This window comes from Scyliorhinus torazame, chromosome 1, assembly GCF_047496885.1.
Source record: "Scyliorhinus torazame isolate Kashiwa2021f chromosome 1, sScyTor2.1, whole genome shotgun sequence".
Lineage (NCBI taxonomy): Eukaryota > Metazoa > Chordata > Chondrichthyes > Carcharhiniformes > Scyliorhinidae > Scyliorhinus > Scyliorhinus torazame.
In genome coordinates, this window is record NC_092707.1 from 230,404,508 (window position 1) to 230,429,662 (window position 25,155).

General features: G+C 50.6%; 1 protein-coding gene across 1 annotated transcript in view; it reads right to left on the reverse strand.

The window, feature by feature from the left end:
• Window positions 1-4,401: 4,401 nt before the first annotated feature.
• mei4 (meiosis-specific, MEI4 homolog (S. cerevisiae)) overlaps window positions 4,402-25,155 on the reverse strand; it is a 356,624-nt gene continuing 335,870 nt past the window's right edge. The window contains exon 4 of the mRNA XM_072503353.1: window positions 4,402-4,786. Coding sequence (XP_072359454.1) covers window positions 4,559-4,786 — 228 coding nt within the window. The 3' untranslated portion in view covers window positions 4,402-4,558. The remainder of the gene's footprint in view (window positions 4,787-25,155) is intronic.

Consider the following 25,155-nt stretch of genomic DNA (forward strand, 5'->3'; position numbering starts at 1 on the left):
CCAGGCGCCGAGCGGGGACCTATCCGGAATATTTCAGGCATCGGTTCACAGGTGCATCAGGGCCGTCACCGACGCCTTGTACGCCATCGCGGACAGGTACATTCAATTCTCCGAGGACCGAGCACAGCAGGAAGCACGGACACGTGGATTCGCCAAGGTGGCCGGGATACCGATGGTCCAGGGTATCATCGATGGTGTGCACATCCCCGTGCGCCCATCTGCAGACAGCAGGGACGTGTTCATGAACAGGAAGAGCGCGTACTCCATGAACATTCAGGTGGTGCGCGACCCCCACATGAAGATCATGCACGTGTGTGCAAAGTACCCCGGCAGTGTGCATGACGCCTACATTCTGGCACAGTCGTTCATCCCCGCAATGTTCGATGGATGCCACCCCTGACTGAGGGGCTGGTTGCTGGGCGACAATGGCTATCCATTGAGGTCATGGCTGCTGACGCCAATACGGAGGCCTCACACCAACGCGGAGAGCTTATACAACGAGGCACATGCAGCAACCAGGGGTGTGGTGGAGCGGTGTTTCGGGCTGCTGAAGATGCGCTTCAGATGTCTGGACCAATCAGGAGGGGCCCTGCAGTACCGGCCCGACAGGGTCGGTCGCATAGTTGTGGTCTGCTGTGCGCTGCACAACATAGCCATGCAGAGGGGAGATGACCTGGTGGAGGAGTCGGAGGGAGGACCCGACGGCACCGGAGCCAACGCAAACGAGGGGGATGGGGAAGAGGAGGATGCAGAGGATGAGGATGATGGGGCGCATCAGGGTGGGGGGAGGGGCGCAGGACGCATACACTGCCCGGCAGCTCGTTATGCCCAGGAGGCTGCGCGACGGCACCGCCGGGGACAGCGGGCACGCGACGTGTTGGTGGCCGAACGGTTCATGCACTGTGGGGGTGGGATTCGCTGAACACTGCCACTTGCACCGTCACGCTTGTTACCGGCACCACACAGCACCCACCACCTTCCCCCCACCCCCGCACCGCGTTCACGGCAACAATTCCACATTGCGGCACTACGGGATTGCACAACATTGATGATTGGGTAAGCGGGTGTGAACAGTGCCATGTTGAATGATGACCGCCCGCTCTGCGATGAGCTGTGAGCTCAGATTCGCCAGCCAAGGTCTGACTCATGGCTATAGCTGAACCATGCACTCCGGTGGTCACAGCCTTCGTGACGGATATTTCACCACATGCCCGTGTGGGGTAGCTGGCGTCGGTGTACCGAGGACAACGGTGTCCGATTATGGGAGGGCGGGGGGGGGGAAAGGGTCACCACATCCGGAACAGACCTTGAACGGCCCGTATACCACGATGCCAATCGGGCACCCTGGCACCGGACATAGCACACAGTCTTACAAGTCAAATTTAACAGTGCGTTTATTCGTGTGGTGAACATAGGTGCCCTACACACTACAACTAGACTGTGCCCTGCACCCGTGCCAACTTATGTGCCTAACGACTTTGCCTTACGGGCCCAACCACTATGTCTAGGTTTGTTCCCAGATGGTACAGCAGGAGTGGAGGTGGACTGCTGTGAATCACGCCCTTCGACATGGCTCCCCTTCGGCACACATTTCCTGGGGCGGCCCGGCTTCGATGGGCCAGGCTGCTCTGCGGGCGTGCTGGATGGCGTGGTGCCACCCTGACCTGCCCGCTCCCCACCAGATGCGCCAGGGACGGAACGGGGGGAGGCCGAGTGTACCGGGACGTCCCTTGGTGGAGCTACCGAGACGGGCCCCAGAACCTCCTCCTCCCTCGGGGAGCCCGGTGGCCCCCAGGACTCACTGTGGGACGGAGATGCGCTCGGAGACATGCCCCGTCGCACCCCCGACACCTGGCGCTGCCAATCCTGGAGGCCTGCAGCGGTATCGACCACGGTCCGAATGTTCGCCAAGACGGGGCCCAGGGAGTGCCACATTCCTTCCAAGGTCTGTGCTATCTCAACCTGTGAGTGCGCGACGCCATCCATCACGTGCACCAGGCGGTCTATGCTCTCCGCGACTGACTGCTGGGACTGAGCCATCGCTTGCTGGGACCGGGCCATGGCATGGTGAGACTCAGCCAGGGCCTGGAGAGCGGCGGCAATGTCGTGTTGGCTCTAGCGCATGGCTACCTGTGAGAGGGCAGCCCGCTCCTGGGCCATGGATGACGCGTGCACGTGAAGCCCAACGCCTTGCAGAACCTGACCCATGGCCAAAACCCCTTCACCCATTGCCTCCACCGCGGACGCCACCCGTGCGGTGTTGGCCTGAGTGGCTGCGATGAGCGGCACCTCTCCCTGCTCCTGGATGCAGATAGACTCCTCCAGCTGCGTGTGCAGGTCCTGGAAGATGGCCCTCATCCCGTTACTCAGTCCCTGGGTGTCCATACGCATCGGTTGTCCGGGTGGGTCAATTACATCCAGGAACCCGGGAACCGACTGGGTGGCAGCTGGTTGCTGGGCCTGGGCTGCCCTCCGACCGTCCAGCCCCTCGGCTGCTCCAAACTCCACCTGCTGTGCCGGCTCGGCTGTGGGGTGCGCACCAGACCGTGACCCGGGAGCCTCATCACTTATATGCCCAACCGAGGTGAGTGTCTCTGCGATGGTGAACGGTGTGGGAGACAGCAGTGCCGCAAGCTCGAGGTCATCATCCGTCAAGAAGTCTGGTGTGTACTGGTCCCCCTCATGGCCAGGCGCAAGCTCCATGCGGGACATGTCGTCTTGACCTCCAGTTCGATCCAGCGGGTGTGTGGCCGTGATGTGGGCTTCGGCATTACTGTCCACCCTGTGCCCCTGACTAATGTCTGTCCCGGAGGTCTCAGCGTCCCGGTCCTGTGTCCCAGACTGTGAGGTCTGCCCTCCTGTCCGACCAACTGGCAACCTCTGGCGTGCGTCCCTGGGTGCCATTGCGGTGGGTGGCGTTGCGCTGCTTCCTGGGCGAGACGTCCCTGAAGGTTCGGCGGATGGCCCTGGGGAACATAACAGATTCGGGGTTCGTTAGACACGGTGGCCCGGGTGTATGGTGGTGGTGGGTGCACAGTGTGAGGGGGGATGGGATCTGGGGTGCAGTGGCCAGAGTGTGAGGGGGAATGGGATCTGGGGTGCAGTGGCCAGAGTGTGAGGGGGGATGGGATCTGGGGTGCAGTGGCCAGAGTGTGAGGGGGGAGGGGATCGAGGGTGCAGTGGCCAGAGTGTGAAGGAGGCGATGACGGGTTGGGGGTGGAGAGGACATGCAGGGTTCTCTCACCTGCTTCTGCGCCACCGACCTGGCATGGCGCGATCTCCCGGGTGGCGGATCCCCCATCGAGGTCCAGGGCCCTCTGCTCGTGAATGGTTAGGGATGCAGGACCAGAGAACCCCCTCCGGTTCTCATGCGCTCCCGCTGGTTATGCGCTGTCTTGTCCTGGGGGGGGGGGGGGTTGGATAAAGCATCACCATTAGGCGGGTATCATCGGGGCATGCAGATATTGACATCATTGTTGCTGGTTCAGGAGACAGCACGCCATGGCTTCGCTCCAGGGGGGTCCCGGGGCTCATGTGGGTCGAGTAGATAGTTTGGCACCGTGACCCCCCCAACATCGCCCCTGATGCCCCCCCCCCCCCCCGTGCCCGGGGGGGGGGGGGGAAAGAGAGCCTGGGGGCACCCTCATGGCACTTACCCTGGCAGCCCGGGTGAGGTCGTGCAGCTTCTTGCGGCACTGCTCCCCTGTCCGGGGGGTCTGCCCCACAGCACTGACTGCAGTGCCCACCTCCCACCAGCCACGCCTCACCGCGCTGGATGGCTGGCGATGCCCACGTCTTGGGCAGAGGGTGTCCCTTCTCCGCTCCACCTCATCCACCAGGGTGTCCAGGTCCGTATCCCGGAACCTCGGTGCGGCTCTTTGGGCTCAGCCATCTCCTCAGTTCTCCTCCGGGTCCTCTGTGCGCGGTTCGCGCAATTTATGACGCAGCGGTGCATAATTCGGGCGTCGCACGGTGATGACGCGGCCTTCGCGGAACGCCCCCCCCGAGGTTCTTGCGGCCCCGATACTTGCCCTTTTTCGGGCCCTGAATCGGTCGGGATCGGGGCCGTTCCGCGCCGTCGTGAACCTCGATGGCCTTCACGACGGCGCGGCCACTTCGGCGTGGGAGTGGAGAATCGCGCCCCAGGGTTTTGCTTTCTATCCATAGCCGTACCAAACTGCATCATAGTACTGTGAAAATAATTAATTTCCTGAAACTATCAAATTCATTGGGATTGAAAATAAATTGGTTCATATCAACATCACTCATCAAAACATTAACTGCTCAACCTTCCAGAGTAGTTCAATTTCAGATTTAGAAGTGTTCATTCACAATAGGTTTGTGGTAAGATTATACAAAATTCTTTATTGTTCTTTTGAACACATGGACACTACTCCTGATTTTGTTTTCTACATCGGTGCATCGGGATATATTTAAACAATGTTGTAAGCGACAAAGTTATAAATATTAGAAAATAGAGAATGCAGAGAAATTACAAGTCATATTAATGGTTTGAAAGAGATGCTCTTTGTTAAAATAAGGAACTGTGCTTCTGCTGTCAAATGGTATTGAACAGAGCCCCCAGTCTCCACAGATACACTGTAAACAATGGGAAATCATCTGACAAATGAAGTACGGTGCTGTCCAATCTCTGCTTAAGTTTCTCCAGCTCCACACAATTCACAGCAACAACTCCATCTTCTGCTGGTTTCTTGTGCTGTAGAAGCTGTTCCAGCATCCAAAATAGGTAGTAGACATTTTCATAGGAAGATACATCAAGTTCTGTCTGATTATGGGAAGAAATACAGAACACTAATTAATGAAACTATTGACAGGGTGATATGCGCTTCATCTTATCAACTGCTGCTAGACACAGTAGCTCCAATTTTAACACCCCTTGTCTGGCAGAACCCTGGTCATAGTGGGCGGAGGTGGGATGGGGGGAGTGGTTAGGAGGGAATGTGGGCAGCAGTAAAATAGGATATGATTGGGTGCTACAGGATATTATTGTACAAAAATGACAGAAAATTCTGGAAATATTTAGCAGGTCAGACAGCTCCAGTGAATAGAGAAACAGAGCTCATGTTTCAGGTTGATGATCTTTCAACAGGACTCTATTATTGCTGTGGACTTTTTATTGGTATTCAATCATTTCACATTTCAAAATGGCTTCCTTGAAGATGCATGATTCAATCAAGGTGAAACACTCAAAAAATGGTCAATGCTATCTGTACAAACAAAATTGTAAGGCTGGAAAAGATAGGTTGGTCTATTAAGCCTGCCCTAAACTTCCAGAGTCCAGCAGCATCATCCCCAAACACTTCTTCTGCACTCTGCTGCAGCCATGTAATTACCTGAGTGAGACAAATGTGGAAAAAAAGTCAATAAGGGAAAAATATTCCGGAACACTTCTCTCCATGCAAATGTACATCCTCTGAGATACCTTAGAAATTCTTAATATCCACTTCATTCTTTGTTTCACTCTTTCTGTACAAAATGTACAGACCTAGATCCAGATTATTATCATGATGGAACATTTCACTTCCCAGTTTCACGGGAGGGGGTGGCTGTCATAGTTTAAAGCGCAGCTGGCAACTTCAATAAGCAGCTGCCTCCTATCTAATTTGATTTTGTTGGTCTAGGAGTGTGGATCCAGAAGTTTTAAAGTGGACCTGGGAAAGAGCAGGTTTGAAATTGGTGTATTTCTTTGGATAGCGAACAGGCCTGTGGAATTTGCCTTAAAATTGTATTCACAGTCCCAGATGTGGCACAAAACAAATTCCACCTTTACCCAGGGGTTCAGGAGGGTGGGTAACCTGGTCTCACAGGGCAGTTTCATTACCCTTCCTGACTCCTGATGCCAGGAGGAAGTGTGTTCTGAAAAAGGGCGCTTGTGCTTTGTGTGAAAGAACATAGAGGAGCGTGCTACCCTTGAACATAGAGGCCCTCCAAGCCAGTCACGGTGAGCAGCTGGAGTCTGGAGCAAGATAAGAAGGTCATGAAGAAGAAGCAGCTGTCCATGTCTCAGGAAGGAGGAGGAGGAGAGGCAGGACAACCAGGTACTACCTGCTGGGAAGTTGTATAGACTGAGGACATCCTACCTCAATATGATGAAGACCAGTGTGGAAGGCAACTGAAGGTAAGCTGTGAGACACATATGTTGCATGGTCCAGGAGCAACGTGAGCTACAATCCATTGAACCCCCATCCCCATGCCCTGCTAGTGGCTGTGCAGGTAACTGTCGCTCCCAATGTCTCTTTCCAGGAATCATCAGCAGACCTCTCCGGTATATCCCAGTCAGTGGCAAACAGCTGCATTTGTGCTGTAACTAATGACCCGTTTGCTTGTGTGGGATCATATTAATTTCCCTATAGATTTAGCATCTGAGAGAGAGAGAGCCATAGCCTTTACTCAATAACAATGTGCCCTCAGGTCCAGGGTGTTATTGATTGCATCCATGTTGTCATAATCGCCTTGTGCTGCTCCTCTTGCCCCGCTGTTGCTCCTGTCGCCCCGCTGCTGCTCCTGTCGCCCCGCTGCTGCTCCTCCCGCCCCGCTGCTGCTCCTCTCGCCCGTTTGTGTGCTCCTCCCGCCAGATCAATCAGCTGCTTTTTCATCCCATGTCATTTTTTGAATCCTGACGTCATCACAAGAGCTCTGTCTCTGGATTCAGTAAGGTTACGCTGTACTCCTTTACTTGAAGTTTCCAGTGTTCTAAACAGCTGCTTCTTCACCAGGCCCGTTCCCTCTCCAGTCTCTGGATTTCTGTGGGGTGAGCAATCGACTCTTGACCCTACAGCTCGCCCTGGCCCAAAAACAGCACATCACAGACGTCAGTGCCTACGCTCCAACCCTAGATGCGGCGAAAGGACAAAAGAGGCATTCTACTCCAGTCTCGACCAATCGCTGTCCCACGTCCCAAAGGGCGAAGCTGATCCTCGGCGACGTCAATGCTAGAATCTGAAAGGCAGCAGACCTTTGGAAGGGCGTGCCAGGCAGGGAAGGCATGGGGAAAACAGACACCAATGGATTCCTTCTACAACACAATCAAAGCCACCGACTGTCCAAATACCCAGGGACACACCCCATTGACGGCCAAAAACAGAGAGGCGCTCATCAAAGGCAGAGAGGCAGTCAATGCCTGCTGGAAAGAGCACTTCGAGGACCTCCTTAATCAAGACACAGCCTTCGACACCATCCCACAATATGCTACCCATCACCATTTCAGCGCAACCCCAGTTCGTTGTGAGGTCGAAGAGGCCATCCGATAGCTGAAGAACAAGGCTTCTGGCGCAGATGAAATCCCCGCAGAAGTATTAAAATGCGGTGGAGAGGCATTCTCGACAAGAATCCACAACCGCCTCACCGTTGTCTGGAAAGAAGAGAGCAAGCCGGGTGATCTCAGAGATGCCTTAATTGTGACCATCTTCAAGGTCTGACTGTCGAAATTACAGAGGGATTTCCTTACTCTCCACCACGGGAAAGGTCATTGCGAGAATAATCCTCAACCGGCTCCTTCCAGTGGCTGAAGAGCCACACCCGGAGTCTCAGTGCGGCTTCCGGCCATCAAGAGGATATGATCTTCAGCGTGCGACAAATCCAGAAAAAGTGCAGGGAGCAGCATCAACCTCTGTACATGGCCTTCTTCGATCTCGCAAATGCCTTAGACTCTGCGTCAGCCATGAGAGATTATGGAACATCCTTCTCAAATTCAGATGGCCGCAGAAATTTGTCATCATTCTCCGCCTGCTCCACGATGACATGCAGGCCGCGATCCTCACCAATAGAACCACCACAGACCAAATACATGTGCAAACTGAGGTCAAACAGGGCTGTGTGATCACACCAATGCTCTTCTCCATCTTCCTCGCAACAACACTCCACACCACTCCCTGCTAAGTGGAGCTAACCCTCCGGGCCTTATCATAATAGCCCCAACCCAATGTGCTGACACCTTTCTCAACCAGAAGTCCTTCTGGTCAATCAATGAATAGGAAGTTTGTGATCACCACAAGATGTTCCTTCATTTGTGTGCAAGGTTCCCTGGCAGCTGCCATGATTCCTTCATACTAACGAGTTTCCCAACTCCTCAACTATTTCAGCCACCAACATAGATCTGTGGCTGGCTTCTAAAGGCTACCCCCTAAGACCTTGGTAAGATTTGTTTATGCGCTCCCTACAGAGGCTGAGCACCACAACAGTAGGCATGTCACCACCAGGGGTACCATCGAATAGGCAATTGGCACTTTAAAGAAGCGCTTCATGTGCCTTCATTGCTCAGGCACAGCTTTGCAATATGCCCCAGAAAGTAGTGGTGTGCTGCATGCTGCACAACTCTACGCAGTGGAGGGGCACACAAAGAAAGTCACTGTCCATTTGGAAGATTCCAAAATGATGAGGATGAGAAGGTCCAATGGCAGCGCAGCTGTGAGGCATAGACATGTAGCTAGGGCTGACTTTCTGCAGGAGAAGATCATCACCAGAAGGGTCCTTGTGCAAAATAGATTCCCATCAGGTCCTCCGCTATCACTATTGTCATCAGGCAGTCCTGAACTTCCATTGAAAGAACCTTGTGCATTGACTCCACAATTATTCAAGGGACTTCCAAACCCCAAAGAAAACAATCAGCAAGATTTTCATTTCAGGTTGTTCACGCTGGCGGAATCTTCCGGCTCGGCCGACAGTGCACCCTCGCTGAAGGCTTCCTGGTGGCTTGACATGGTTTTCATGGGAAATCCCATTGAAAGCAGCGGGGCCAGAAGTTCTGGCCATTGGCAGGTCACATCCGACAAGACATAGGAGCAGAAGTAGGCCACTCGGTCCATAACGTCTGTTCCGCCATTCAATGAGATCATGGCTGATCAGATATAATCCTCAACTCCACTTTCCTGCCTTATCCCCATAACACTTGATTCCCTTATAATTAAAAATCTGTCTTTCAAAGCCTTGAAAATACTTATCGACCCAGCCTTGACAATAAAGAATTCCAGATTTACTACCCTTTGAGAGAAGAAATTCCTCCTCATCTCGGTCTTAAATGGGCGACCCATAACTCTGAGATTATGCCTTCTGATTCTAGACTCTCCGACAAGTCAAAACATCCCCTTAGCATCTACCCTGTCAAGCCCATGAGAATCCAATGTGTCTCGATAAGGTTCTTATATTCCCATTCTTCTAAACTCCAATCTGTATCGGCCCACCTACTCAAACTTTCCTCTTAAAAAAATCCCACCATACCTGGGATCAACCCGGTGAATCTTCTCTAGACTGCCTCCAGTGCCAGTGTATCTTTCCTTAGTTAAGGGGGGCAAAACTGTTCGCAGTATTCCAGGTGTGGCCTAACTAATGAATATTTTTTGCAAGACTTCTCTATTTTTATATTTCATTCCCTTTGAAATAAAGGCCAACATTCCATTTGCCTTGCCAATTACCTGCTGAACTTGCATGCTAGCTTTTTGTGATTTATACACAAGGAGCCTCAAATCGCCGTGCTGCCGCTTTCTGCAGTCTTTCTCCATTTAAATAATATTCAGTGCCTTTATTCTTCTCACTTCACATTTTGGTACAACCGGTCTATATCCCTCTGTAGACTCTATGCGTTATCTCAGTACTTGCCTTCCCACCTATTTTTTGTGCCATCCACAATAGTGTATTCACTTCCCTCGTCCAAGTCGTTAATATATTGTGAATAAATGTGTCTCCAGCACAGATCCCTGTGGCACTTTGCTAGTTACAGGTTGCCATCCAGAAAATGCTCCTTTTGTCCATCTTTCTGGCTTCTGTTAGTTAGTCAATCCTCTTTCCATGCTAATATACTACCCTCAACAGCATGGGCTCTTATCTTATTAAGTAGACTTTTGTGTGGTACCTTATCGAATGCTTTTTGGAAATCCAAGTATATCCATCTAATGGTTCCCCTTAATTTCCCCTGCTCGTTACCTACTCAAAGAATTCTAATAAATTTGTCAGGCATGATTTCCCCTTCATGAAGCCATGCTGACTCTGCTTGATTATATTATGCATTTCTAAATGCTATGCTATTACATCCTTTACAATGGACTCTATCATTTTCCCAATGACAAACGTTACGATAACTGGCCTATAGTTACCTGTTTTTTGTCCCCTCCCTTTTTGAATAATGGGGCGGGATTCTATGTTCTTGAGGCTAAGTTTACATTTATAAACCTGTGACTATGATTATTGGGCGTCCAAGGGTCAAAGCCTTCCAGAATTTTTATAAGAATTATATCCGGTAAAGCCTTGTGGTGGTATCATTTGATACCTGGCGACTCTAAAGAGCATCATTATTAAAAAGAGCAACACCACCTCCAACTGCTCACTGCTTCTGGGATTGCCAGATTGACTTCTATTCTCATTAACAGCTCCCACCATCCAACATCTCTCCCCCCTCCCCAGGACCGAAAATCAGAAGTTCGGGCAGACATTTTTAGAGGCTGGGTTTTTGGAGCAGGGACTTTTCCTGTCACTTTGCACTCAACCGAACAGCGAACATCTGTGACCTAGGCTTCTTACTATGCTTTTACAATAACATTTGTGCCAATTTGAATGTTAATTCACTTGCCCAGGACATCCACAACTTGACGGATGGTGTGTCTTTCTGGCTCAACACTGAGGCACCAGATATCAGATGGAGGAAATTCAGGGCCATGTTTTTTCTCATGATAGATTCTGATTTCACTTTTGATGGGCTATCTACTGAATACATTCCATGGGCAATAGAGCTAAAATGCCAAACCACACCTTATTAATCCCCTTCAACTCTGCCGCCTTTCCCTGTATGAAAGAAAATTCCAAGGTTTGCAATATTGCTGCAATTGCTTTGCAAGGTTGAAAATAATATAAGGCAGTCGAACTGCCTGCAAAGATTCTGTTATCTCTGACTTCAGTACTGCTTTTGTTCTTTTCTGATCGGCGGGGGAGGAATGATCGTAATTTATGCTGTTTTCGCACGCTACTGTTTGTTTTGATAATTTTCTTGGAAGTCTTTGAGTGTGCTCTGAGCAGCAAACCTGTCATATCCTGCCTTGCTCCGTTATCTCAATGATAGTCATTCTTAACAGTTTGATTACAATAACTCAATGCCAGACTGCTAATCATTGCAATGGAGTTTGCATGCCAGATCATAATCTACAGTGGATAAAGAAGGTCACAAAGAAAGAAAATGTTAAAAAGTTTGTTGGACAATGACTATGCATCTGATGTTACATTCTGACATTAAAAGGGCGATCCCGCGTGATTAGAATTTAATTATTTCTGTTATTTCCCCAATAACTTTGATATGTAGCATTTACAATTTGAAAGTGACAGGTTCTCATATTACTGAATATTACTATTCCATCATCTTGCTCTAGTCTATTTCTGCAAATGTATTCACAGGAAATTAAATCAACTGGAATGATTACATTGACTGTGTTCATAATGCATTGCAGAAACAATGAAAAAAAAAGCAAATGTAGCATGGAAAGCAATTCAGTTGATTGGTCTCTTCACTGGGACTGGTGCAACTGTTTAACTTCCATTTCATTGTCACCTGCTTACATTGGAGTATATAATCATATTATAAATGTCACTAAAATAATTAAACATTTATCTAAAACATCCATTGAGGTGTTTTTCACTAAACAATGTTAACATATTAAGAGAACAGTCCAGATTTTGCAATCAGTAATGATAAAAACATCACTCGCCATTCATTTAAAAAAAACACTTTTTATTGGTATTTTCAAGAATTATAAATAATTATATACGTTGCTGGTTTGTCTTTAATAATTTTAATTTAATTTAATAATCTTTATTGTCACAAGTATCCGGCACCTGTTCAGGTAGACAGAAGGCAAATTCAGAATGTCCAAATTACCTAACAAGCACCTCTTTTGGGACTTGTGGAAGGAAACCGGAGCACCCGGAGGAAACCCACGCAGACACGGGGAGAACGTGCAGACTCTGCACAGATAGTGACCCAAGCCGGGAATCGAACCTGGGACCCTGGAGCTATGAACCCACTGTGTGGTGCCCTATTTTCCTTCCCTTGGGTTTTCCTATATACAGTCTGCCGCCATCTGGCTCAGCATGCGGTCCGTCCCACACCCTCCCTTTTGTGAACCCCTTGGTTGGTCTGGGGTGGGGGTGTTCTTCGTTCCGCCCTTTCTCTCCCCTTCCTCAACTTTCTTTTCTTCCCCCATCGGCATCGCCCGTGTTTCCCCAGTGGCTGGGAGGGGGGGGGGGGGGGGGGGGGGGGGGAGTGGGGGAATGGGGGTTGCCCCTTCCCTCCCCCGTTGTCTCCTTTATGTCTCTCCAGCCTTTTCCCATCTTCCCCCCACCCCCCCAACTACCCCCGGGTTGCGCGTTCCTACGGTTCCCCCTTTTCTTTTTCATCTCTCTTTTCTTTCTAACTTTCCCGTTTCCCTATCTATTCACTTTTGCTGGCCTCAAACTGATTCTGGAACATGCCGTCGAAGCCTTCCTCCGACCCTCGGATGGCTCATTTAATCTTCTCCAGGTGGAGAGGTAAGAGGTCAGCGAGCCAGTCTGCAGCTGTGGGTGGTGCTGTTGATCGCCAGCCGAGCAGGATTCTTCGGCACGCGATTAGGGAAGCGAAGGCTGGGGCGTCAGCCCTCTTCCCCATGTGTAGCTCTGGCACCTTCTCCAGGTCCAGGATCGTCTTCTCCTGGGCCTCCACCTTCCGTCTCAGGCCTTCTATCGTGCACTGAAGGGTGGCTATTGCTTCCGTCACCACCACCTGGAACTCCATCTTGATCACTTCCTTTATCGCGGTCAGTTCCTTTTTAAAAATGTTCTGCCATCCGTCCCCCTGTGTTGGGGGGGGGGGGTTGTTATTGTTTGCTCCTGCTCCGCCGTTCGGGTCGCCGATCGTTCCCCCTCCTAGTTCGCCTGGGTCTCCGCCTCGCCTCGTGGGGCCGCTGGTCCGTCCGTCCGCCTGTTGCTCCTGCCCCTTTCCTCTGCCTCTGCCTTCTCGTCATCCTCTCGAACTACTGTTTGCGGGCATCTTCTTTCCTTATCGCGCTGTTGATGTATTTTGTATTTGGGGGAGTTTTAGGTAGCATTTTGGGCCAAAAACTCAAATAAATTCACTGTGTTGGTCCAACTGGGAGGAAAGCCACCTGAGGTGCGTCTGCTCACCAAATCGCCGCCACCAGAAGTGACACTCGCCATTTATCATGCTTAAATGAGGCCACAGACTTTCTGAAGCAACACGTGTTCAGGCATGTGAAGCAGCTTGGTCCTTCTACAGGATATCTGGGACCTCTGGGAACAGGGCAATCAACAGTGTGCCTCTTCAACTAATCATCAAGTGATAAAGGACCTGTGCTCCAAAAGCTGGTGATTCCCAATAAACCTGTTGGACCTTAACCTGGTGTTATAAGACTTCATACTGTGCCCACCCCAGTCCAACACTGGCATTTCCACATCGAGATTTCTCTTGTGAGTTGTCTCCATAGGGCCAGCCTCGGTATTTACTTACTTCTGGTACAAGTACCTCCTTGACCGCTGCCTCACTGACCCCTGCAGCAACAGACTCATGTTTACATCGGCCTAATTGGTCCCCTCAATACTTTGATCCATACTAACGGCGGGCATGTCTGGGGTTGGTGACACTACCGGCTCTTGTGGAGGCCTGTTTTTTGCTCAAATGGTCTGAATGTTTTCTCAGAGTCTTATCCTGGGTTCTTACCTCGTAGGATACTGGCCCTATCTTAGTCACAACAATCCCTGAGACCCAGCCAGGAATTCTCCCAAAGTTCCTTGCAAATATTATGTCATTTACCTTAAATGTTCTCTCCGCCTTTGATGAGGCAGGATTTATTTTTAAAGTATCTTTCATTGACTTCATCCTTCCCGCCAAGTCTGTGAACATGAAGCTCAGTCTGGTACGCAACCAGCACCCCATTAGCTGTTCTGCAGGAGCTATGCCTGTTGTTGAGTGTGGGGTGATTCTATATGTTAATAAGAATTCCGTAACGTTCAAAGGTCATGAGTCTGTCCCCTATGTAAAAGTCCCTGACCGCTAGCGTCCCCTCATCCAGTCTCCATTTAAAAAATGTGGCGTCAAGCATGGCTGACAGGAATTTGTGGTTGCCGCAGATGGGGGCCACGGGAGACATCTTGGTTAAACCGAAATGCTGCCTCATTTGATTCCATGTTTTCAGTGGGGCTGCAAAGAAGCGGAACGCAGTTTCTGACGGACAGGGCAGAAAGCAACACTAAGAGGGAAACTAAGCTACCAACAAAGGGGGTGGGGGGGGGGGGGGGCAGGCGGGCAGGATCACATGTAAAAATCATTGTGAATAAGAAACTACTTTATTGGTAAATACCAGATACATTTGAGCTGTTACTCTGTAAAAACTGGAAAATACCAATAAAAATATTTCAAAAACAAAATTATGTAATCTTGGTATCTCAGAAGGCTGGCAATTGCTCCTTCATCCGAATTTGAAAGTTTATTCAACCTGTTCTACCAAACCGTTGGACGACGTGGTGGTATGGAGCTGTTTTGATGTGCTTGAAGTCATGGAAAACCACAAATTTTTGAAACCGCATGCTGGTAAATACAGTACCGTTATCTGACACCAGGAGTTTGGGTACTCCATGACTGCAAAGACATTGACATAATTTTTTGACTGTTGCAAAAGATGGAGTGGACTTCATCTGGTACATATCCACTAATTTGAGTGTGCGTCCATGAATAAAAGAAACATTTAGCCCATGAAAGAACCTATAAAATCAATGCGTACTCTCACCCTGGGCCAACCAGACCATTCCCATGGATGCAGAGGGGCAGCAGCGGCAAGTTCCATTGTTCTTGACATTAGAAACATTGTTTAACCATGTTTGTTATTTTGGCGTTGATGCCAGGCTACCATAGAACCATAGAATTTACAGTGCAGTAGGAGGCCATTCGGCCCATCGAGTCTGCACCGGCTCTAGGAAAGAGCACCCTACTTAAGCCCACACCTCCACCCTATCCCCGTAACCCAGCAACCCCATCTAACCTAAGGGCAATTTATTATGGCCAATCCACCTAACCTGCACATCTTTGGACTGTGGGAGGAAACCGGAGCACCCGGAAGAACCCATGCAGACATGGGGAGAACGTGCAGACTCCGCACAGACAGTGGCCCAAGTGGGAATCGAACCCGAGACCCTGGCATGCCCGCCGTTAGTACTGATCAAAGTATTGAGGGGACCAATTCGACCGATGTAAACATGAGTCTGTTGCTGCAGGCATCAGTGAGGCAGCGGTCGAGGAGGTACTTGTGAAGCCATAGTGCTAACCATTATGCTACCGTGCTTTGCTATGTAGCTCCTTGCCAACATTTTCATTTTAGATATGCCCAGGTGGGCGTGATGCAATTCTTTCAATAGTAATCATCTTCTGGGATTGGAAACAACCACTTGTGACCCCCGAACGAGCACACTGTCTTCATAACTTAGTTCTTCTTTTCGGATCAAATAAGTGTTCATCGTTTCTGAAGCATGACCATAGAAAACCACATTTAATATCACCTTCTTGATTTTTTGACAGGACAGGGACTCTTTGTGTCCAAGTTCTGATTTGTTTTGAAGATATAGACAGAGTTTCTAAGACGTTTAAAGTCATTACAATTTCTTCTGGTACCAGTGGGGGTGTTGAACTTATGGTTGCTGGGAGATGACTTAAAAGCATTGGTGTTAGCTATCTGGGTCCCAGGTCAATGCTCCAAGATGTACTCGTATGCCAAGAGCATCAGCACCAGTATTGTATCAGTGCAGAGGCAATGGCAGGCACTACCTTACCTTCCTTGATTAATCCTAATAGTGGTTTATGGTCCGTTACTGTTGTGGAATGTCTTCCATATACGTATTGGTGAAATGCTTTGATGTTGAACATGTCTGCTAACCGCTCTTTTTCGATTTGGTAGTGCTCCTTCTCTGCCTCGGAGAGTGTTTTGGACACTCTCTGCTCCATAATTCAATCTATGAGAAATTCCATATGGATACTGTCACAGATAAGGGCAAGCTCCTTTTTAGGGTCAAAATAAACCAATAGATTAGTGGACAGAAGTTGTTGCTTCACATGATTGAAGGCCTCATCTATTGGTGTTTCTTCAGTAAGGTATGCAAGGGTGCTAACAAGCTGGCCAAATTCCAGATGAATCTACCATAATAGTTTGCAATCCCCAAGAAGGAATTCAGGTCGATGGTATTTTTGGGGGCAGGTGCTTCCTTTATGGCTTTTACTTTTTCTTCCAAGGGATGCAACCAAGCTCTTCTATTAACTAAACCCGGGCCTTGCTATCAAAGCCAAATTCACCAAATCTTTGGTCCTTGGCTGCCCGATAATTCCAGGCACCAGGTTTGTATGTTGAAACACAGTTACTGTTTATTTATAGCAAGATTAATGATGAAATACACAGCAGATAATTGGTTAAATATAATATATACCTAACCCGTGCTGTAACTTGCATCTGCACCCTCTACACATACCCAAGACAAACACGGGGGGGGAATGTAAATTAAAGAGAAAATAGTCTTTGTTTCAGATGATGGTCCTTGCAGGTTTTCTCCGCATTTAGCATGGAATCACAGTCCTTGTTTTGCAGCCTGTACTCACAATTTTCCTGGTGAGCCACAGTCCCTGTTTCATCAGACTTTGGTCTCATTTCGTCGCTTGCCTTCAGGCCTTGTTTTCAGGAATCCAACACCCACAGGATTATTGGCGAGAGAGAGAGAGAGAGTTAGCTGGATATTTCCTGAAGAGGCTGAGCAGCTGTTTTCTGGAGTTAGTTTTGCTGGATCTTTTACCTCCGCTGCCAGAATTAAAACTGAAATGAAGATGGACAAGAACAAACAAGAAGGACCCTCACACAGTGCATCCAGGAATTGCACACTGATGTTCTTGGACGAAAGAGCACTCTACTTAAGCCCACACCTCCACCGTGCCCCCGTAGCCCAGTAACCCCAACTAAGCTTTGGGGCAATTTATCACGGCCAATCCACCTAACCTGGACATCTTTGGACTGCGGGAGGAAACTGGAGCACCGGGAGGAAACCCACGTAGACACGGGTCGAAAGTGCAGACTCTGCACAAACAGTGACCCAAACGGAAATCGAACCTGGCATCCTAGAGGTCGAAGCAACAGGGTTAACCACTGTACTACCGTGCAACCATGAACGTTATCATAGATGTCATCATAGAATTTACAGTGCAGAAGGAGGCCATTCGGCCCATCGAGTCTGCACCGGCTCTTGGAAAGAGCACCCTACCCAAGGGCAACACCTCCCCCCTATCCCCATAACCCAGTAACCCCACCCAACACTAAGGGCAATTTTGGACACTAAGGGCAATTTAGCATGGCCAATCCACCTAACCTGCACATCTTTGGACTGTGGGAGGAAACCGGAGCACCCGGAGGAAACCCACGCACACACAGGGAGGATGTGCAGACTCCGCATAGACAGTGACCCAAGCCGGAATCGAACCTGGGACCCTGGAGCTGTGAAGCAATTGTGCTATCCACAATGCTACCGTGCTGCCGTTATATTTACATTATACAAGAATCTCCACTCCCCGAAGGGTCTATCCTCCCTTTATACGAGTGAGCTTGTCCCTTTTTAAGGGGAAGCCCCGCCCGTTACTGAGGAAATTCGTGCTCTGTGGCGTGCACGGGGAATTTGATAGTTCCTATACTGTGACCTCCACAAGGGTTATAACAACAATACGGCAAACATCTTAAATTCCTGGAGAAATATCACCAGCGATGCCTTCACAAAATCCTGCAAATTCAATGGCAGGATAGGTGCTCCAATACCAGAGTCTTCTCTTCAGCCAACATTCCCTGTATAGAGGCACTGGTTATGGTTAATCGGCTACGTTGGACAGGCCACATCCTCCGTATGCCTCCCAAAACAAGCTCTCTACACAAGCTTCGCCACGGAAAGCGGCTACCAGGTGGGCAGAGGAAACATATCAGGGATGTTTGGAGACTTGGGCAGAGAGATGGCAGATGGAGTTTAATCCGGACAAATGTGAGGTCATGCATTTTGGAGGGTGTAATGCAGGTAGGGAATATACAGTGAATGGTAGAACCCTCAAGAGTATTGAAAGTCAGAGAGATCTAGGTGTACAGGTCCACAGGTCACTGAAAGGGGCAACACAGGTGGAGAAGGTAGTCAAGAAGACATACGGCATGCTTGCCTTCATTGGCAGGGGCATTGAGTATAAGAATTGGCAAGTCATGTTGCAGCTGTATAGAACCTTAGTTAGGCCACACTTGGAGTATAGGGTTCAATTCTGGTCGCCACACTACCAGAAGGATGTGAAGGCTTGAGAGAGGGTGCAGAAGAGATTTACCAGGATGTTGCCTGGTTGGAGGGCATTAGCTATGAGGAACGGTTGAATAAACTCGGTTTGTTCTCACTGGAACGACGGAGGTAGAGGAGCGACCTGATAGAGGTCTACAAAATTATGAGGGGCATAGACAGAGTAGATAGTCAGAGGCTTTTTCCCAGGGTAGAGGGGTCAATTACTAGGGGGCACAGGTTTAAGGTGCGAGGGGCAAGATTTAGAGTAGATGTACGAGGCAAGTTTTTTTACACAGAGGATGGTGGGTGCCTGGAACCCGCTGCCGGAGGTGATGGAAGCAGGGACGATAGTGACGTTTAAGGGGCATCTTGACAAATACATGAATAGGATGGGAATAGAGGGATACGGACCCCAGAAGCGTAGAAGATTTTAGTTTAGACGGGCAGCATAGTCGGCACAGGCTTGGAAGGCCGAAGGGCCTGTTCCTGTGCTTTTCTTTGTTCTTTGATGTCCTCAAAGCCTCGCTGAAAAAATGCGACATGACCATCGATTTGTGGGAATCCCTTGCTTGATGCCACCCAAACTGGAGAAAAGCATTCACAAAGTTGCCAACCATTTTGAATGATTCCCACCGGTCCAGGTGGAGGCCAAGCACAAACAGAGAAGGATTGTTTACAAAATCCGAGCACCAGCCTTACAAAACACGAAGTGTGTGGATCCAGCATCCAACATTGGACTTTTTCGTCACCTCAGGATCCCACAGCCTCGGGGTGGAAGAAAGTCATCCTGGGTCCCGAGGGACTGCCGAAGAAGATTCCTATAACTATGTACCATTTTCCTTTATGAACACCATGTGATTACTGACGCATGAAGCCAGTAATGTGAACCTCCTTGGAGGTCAAGAAAAGAGGTATGAATCATAGAATTTACAGCGCAGAAGGAGGCCATTTGGCCGGTCGGGTCTGTACCGGCTCTTGGAAAGAGCACCCTACTTAAACCCACGACTCCACCCTATCCCCGTAAGCCAGTAACCCCTCCTCACCTTTTTGGATACTAAGGGCAATTTATCACGGGCAATCCACCAACCTGCGCATCTTTGGACTGTGGGAGGAAACCGGAGCACCCGGAGGAAACCCACGCACACACAGGGAGGATGTGCAGACTCCGCACAGTGACCCAAGCCGGGATTCGAATCTGGGACCCTGGAGCTGTGAAGCAACTGTGCTACCGTGCTGCCCACACATTCCATGAAATGTGAAGCTAAGCAAGGGGCTTTCTGTAGTGACAGTGACATATTCCAGGCTACGTCTTCAAAGGAAGTGCTATTAACTAAAAGTGGGTTCCAGTCCATGTCATTCCACCTGTGTCAGAAGGACTCAGTGGGAACAATCCCAAATCAGATGATCCTTGATGTTAATGGCATCCTGAGGACAGCATTGGGCCTGGCCACTTCCCTGTGCAACTGGGTGAATTGCACCTTTATGCCCCCATTACCCACTGCTACCTTCCTTGTGTTATGGTGACCCCAGTTGAGTTTGGCAGTTTTTTGCTTTGCGTTAATGCCTTTATGATTACTGGAGGGTGGCAACTCCCTGCACTGCCCAAGCTCTCCCCTGCAACCAATGCTGATCGATGACACATGTGCGCAAATGACCCAGTGCTCTTTTGCATTATTCATCCTTTATTGGGCCCATCACATTCTCTGGGGCAGCCATAACTTGCTCCCCACAGTGTGACTACCTCCATTCACATGGTCTGTCCCAGGCAGTTTGTGCTGTCCATGCAGCCCCATCAAAATCATAATATGCCTCTTGACAGGCACTCAATTAGCTCTTTAACAATGTTAACTGGCACTGTTAATGTATGAGAAGTGATCTTGGGGAGCGAGGGGGTCCTTCCCATGACAGAGTGAAACTCGCTGGAGCTAGCAGCAGGGGCAGAAAACATCTGTATTTTCAGCCTGCATCCACCTCTATTCTCGTCCACAGTGATGCTCGATCAATAACTCCTGAGACGAGATTGGAGACAATTGAAGGCTTTATTGCACTCGATGTTCCCCCAGCAGCGCAGGTACAGAATGCAGCTGCTGGGGAGACTCAGGCTCTTATACTCCGCCTTACTGGGCAGAACCAGCAGGCAGGCTTCACCAATGAAAATAGCAGTCTCCGGTACCTCCCACACCAATGGTCTTACAGCATTATTCAGGGTACCGCAATACCCCTAATACCAACTACCACATTCACCCCGTTAAAAAAAGGAGTCCGACGGGGGGGGGGGGTGGTCTTGCGTTATACAGTGGTAGAGGTGTAGGTTATGGTGGTACCCGGCATACATTAGCAGTGTTTTGCCTCGTTACATGTCGCAACTATTTACAATAATTATTTACAGTCAGAGTGAAGCAATTAGTTGATCGGGGACCTGGTCGTCCTCTGCGATCGTCGCAGCTTTGGTGGTGATGCAGGCGTCGGCTCGGGCATCCGTGGCCCTGGGAGCGTGGTTTTGGCTTCTTCAGCAGCTTCGTCACCCCTAGATGGGACCAGTGGAAGGACCGATCCACTTGGAAAGGGGGCGGCTGTGGGGTGCGCCGGTGGGAGGGAGGATGGGGTCGGTAGTGGAGGTGTGGGTGGTGATCTAACGGGCGCCAGGTCCGATAGGGAGACCGTATCCTGTCGGCCGTCGGTGTACGCCACGTAGGCGTTTTGAGGGTTAGCGTGCAGGAGGTGGACCGTCTCGACCAATGGGTCCGACCTATGCGCCCGCACGTGTTTGCGGAGCAGGATGGGTCCAGGAGCTGCCAGCCAGGTTGAGAGCGAGGTCCCGGAGGAGGACTTCCTAGGGAAGACAAGGAGACGTTCGTGAGGGGTTTGATTGGTCGTGGTACAGTAGTGATCGGATGGAGTGGAGAGCATCCGGGAGGACCTCCTGCCAGCGGGAGACTGGGAGATTCCTGGACCGTAGGGCCAGTAGGACGGTCTTCCAGACCGTTCCGTTCTCCCTCTCCACCTACCCGTTTCCCCGGGGGTTGTAACTGGTCATCCTGCTGGAGGCGATGCCCTTCCTGAGCAGGAATTGACGCAGTTCATCGCTCATGAAGGAGGACCCCCTATCGCTATGTATGTAGGCGGGGAAACCAAACAGCGTGAAGATACTGTGGAGGGCTTTTATGATGGTGGCTGCGGTCATGTCGGGGCAGGGGATGGCGAATGGGAACCGGGAGTACTCATCAATCACGTTCAGGAAGTACGTGTTGCGGTCGGTGGAGGGGAGGGGCCCTTTGAAGTCCACACTGAGACGTTCAAAGGGACGGGAAGCCATTATCAGGTGCGCTTTCTCTGGCCTGTAGAAGTGCAGCTTGCACTCCGCGCAGATTTGGCAATTCCTGGTGGCGGTCCTGACCTCCTCGAGGGAGTAGGGCAGGTTTCGGGTCTTAATGAAGTGGAAGAATCGAGTGACCCCCGGGTGGCAGAGGTCCTCGTGGAGGGCCCGGAGACGGTCCACTTGTGTGTTGGCACATGTGCCGCGGGATAGGGTATCAGGAGGCTCATTTAGCTTCCCGGGACGATACAAGATCTCATAGTTGTAGGTGGAGAGCTCGATCCTCCACCGTAAGATCTTATCGTTCTTTATCTTGCCCCGCTGTGCATTATTGAACAGGAAAGCAACCGACCGTTGGTCAGTGAGGAGAGTGAATCTCCTGCCGGTTAGGTAATGCCTCCAGTGCCGCACAGCTTCTATGGACTGGGCTTCCTTTTCCACTGAGGAGAGGCGGATCTCTGAAGCGTGGAGGGTGCGTGAGAAGAAGGCCACGGGTCTGCCCGCTTGGATGAGGGTGGCCACCAGAGCTACGTCGGATGCGTCGCTCTCGACTTGGAAGGGGAGAGATTCGTCGATTGCGTGCATCGTGGCCTTTGCGATGTCCGCTTTGATGCGGCTGAAGGCCTGGCGAGCCTCTGCCGACAGGGGAAAAACTGTGGATTGAATCAGTGGGCGGGCCTTGTCCGCATAGTTGGGGACCCACAGGGTATAATATGCAAAAAATCCCAGGCAGCGTTTCAGGACCTTGGAGCAGTGGGGGAGGGGGAACTCCATGAGGGGGCGCATGCATTCGGGATCTGGGCCTATAACTCCATCATGCACTACTAGCTGAGGATGGCTAGATGGTCGGTGCTGAACACGCATTTGACCTTGTTATATGTCAGATTAAGGATTTTTGCGGTATGAAGGATTTTCGGAGGTTGGTGTCGTGGTCCTGCTGGTCGTGGCCGCAGATGGTGACGTTATCGAGGTACGGAAACGTGGCCCGCAAACCGTACCGGTCAACCATTCGGTCCATCTCCCGTTGGAAGACTGAGACTCTATTTGTTTCACCGAAGGGAACCCTTAGGAAGTGGTAGAACCGCCCATCTGCTTCAAATGCAGTATATTTGCGGTCACTCGGGCGGATGGGGAGCTGGTGGTAGGCGGATTTTAGATCCACCGTGGAAAAGACCTTGTATTGTGCAATCTGATTGACCAGATCGGATATGCGGGGAGAGGGTACCCGTCAAGCTGCGTATACCTGTTGATGGTCTGACTATAATCGATGACCATTCTCTGCTTCTCCCCAGTCTTTACAACCACTACTTGAGCTCTCCAAGATCTGTTGCTAGCCTCAATAATACCTTCCTTCAGTAACCGCTGGCCTTCCGACCTGATGAAAGTCCGGTCCTGGGCACTGTACCGTCTGCTCCTGGCGGCGACGGGTTTGCAATCTGGGGTGAGGTTCGCAAACAGGGAAGACGGATCGACTTTGAGGGTCACGAGGCTGTAGACAGTGAGGGGGGTACAGGGCCGCCGAATTTAAAGGTTCAGCTCTGGAGGTTACATTGGAAGTCTAAACCCTAGGAGCGTGGCAGCGCAGAGGTGAGGGAGGAGGTAGAGCCGGTCATTTTTAAACTCCCTTCCCTGGACCGTGAGGTTCGCTATGCAGAACCCTTTGATCTCTACCGAGTGAGACCCGGAGGCCAGGGAGATTTTTTGGTTGACTGGGTGAATGCGCCTTACCGTATTGGGGTGTATGAAGCTCTCTGTGCTCAAGGAGTCGATCAGGCAGGATGTTTTAATGCCCGATGATGAGCATGGTCGTCGTCGTCGCAGTCGAGTGTGTTCGGGGCAGAGACTGGTCCAGGGTCACCGAGGCAAGTCGTGGCAAAATTTGGATGTTTTCCTCGGGCGGTGTTTGGTCATCCGAGTCGGGATCCTGAGAGTCCAGCCAAGATGGCGGCGCCCACTGGTCGCACATGGCTGGAGGTGTACAAGATGGCGGCGCCCATCTGTCGCACGTGGTCCCCGGGGGACAAGATGGCGGTGCACGGAGACAGCACGTAGTCCTGGAGAAGGAAGATGGCGGCTCCCGCTGGCCGCACGCGGCTCGTGGAGAGAGTTGTAGTGGCACCCCGGTTCGTCCCCAGAGACCGCGGTGACTGCCCGGGCCTGGCTTACTGCCACGAAATGGACCTTTTTGCTACACCCTTTGCAGATGGATGAGCGGGCCGGGCAGCGCTGTCTGGGGTGCTTGGCGTGCCCGCAAAAATAGCAGCGGCGCCCCTCGGGGTTGCCTGGCAATCTCGCAGCGCAAGCTTGTGGGGGGGATGGGGGATGGATCGGAGTCAGCCGCGGGGGGGTTCCATGCTGTCCAAGGGGCTGCCGCGCGGTCAGGGACGTAAGCACGGGCGTTTCGGGAGACCACATCCAGGGAGCTAGCAAGGGCCCTTGCCTCCTTGAGGCCTAGTGTCTCTTTCACCAGCAATCGCTGGCGGATTTGGGAGGACAGCATACCTGCAACGAAAGCGTCCCGGATCAAAAGCTCTGTGTGGTCGCTGGCCGAGACTTGCGGGCAGTCACAGTTCCTCCCTAACACCAGGAACGTACGGTAGAATACCTCTAGCAATTCCCCGGGGATTTGTCGCTTCGTCGCTAGCAGATGTCGGGCATAGACTTGGTTTACAGGGAGAATATAGTGTCCTTTCAGTAGGGTTATTGCAGCCTCAAAATCGTCCGCATCCTCGATGAGGGTGTAGATTTCTGGGCTCACCCTCGAGTGGAGAACTTGCAGTTTCTGGTCCTCCATAGGTTCAGTCGTGGCCGTCCTGAGGTACCCTTTGAAGCACGCCAGCCAGTGTTTGAAGGTTGCTGCTGAGTTTGCCGGGTGGGGGCTGAGTTGCAGACACTCCGGCTTGATTTGGAGCTCCATTCTTTAAAATCTAGTGCAATAAATTGATGCTCAATCAATAACTGTTGAGGCGAGATTGGAGACAATTGAAGCTTTATTGCACTAGATGTTTCCCCGAGCAGCGCAGGTACAGAATGCAGCTGCTGGGGAGACTCAGGCTCTTATACTCCGCCTTGCTGGGCGGAACCAGCAGGCAGGCTTCACCAATGAAAATAGCAGTCTCCGGTACCTCCCACACCAATGCTCATACCCCTAGTACCGACTACCACACACAGTGAGATCTGAAAATTTAGCCCTATGTGTATTGCATGCTGGGAGAAAATATTTACAGTATGCATACTTCACAAAAGATGAACATTCAAGGGCAAAGTTGAAGCTTTCCAATGCTTTAACCACTGTAGACTTCAAATAACATTTAAGTCGAAGAGGCAGTGTAAGGACTAATTACAAGGCTGATTGCTGGTGCCAAAGGAATAATAAGCAAAGACAAATAATTGAGCGAGATATCCTTATGAAGGGATTATTGGGAAGGGACCTTATAGAGCTATTTAAGACAGTAAATTGTGTAGTGAAAGGTAACTCGACAACACCGTTTCAAGCTAAATCATGGTAGTTGGAT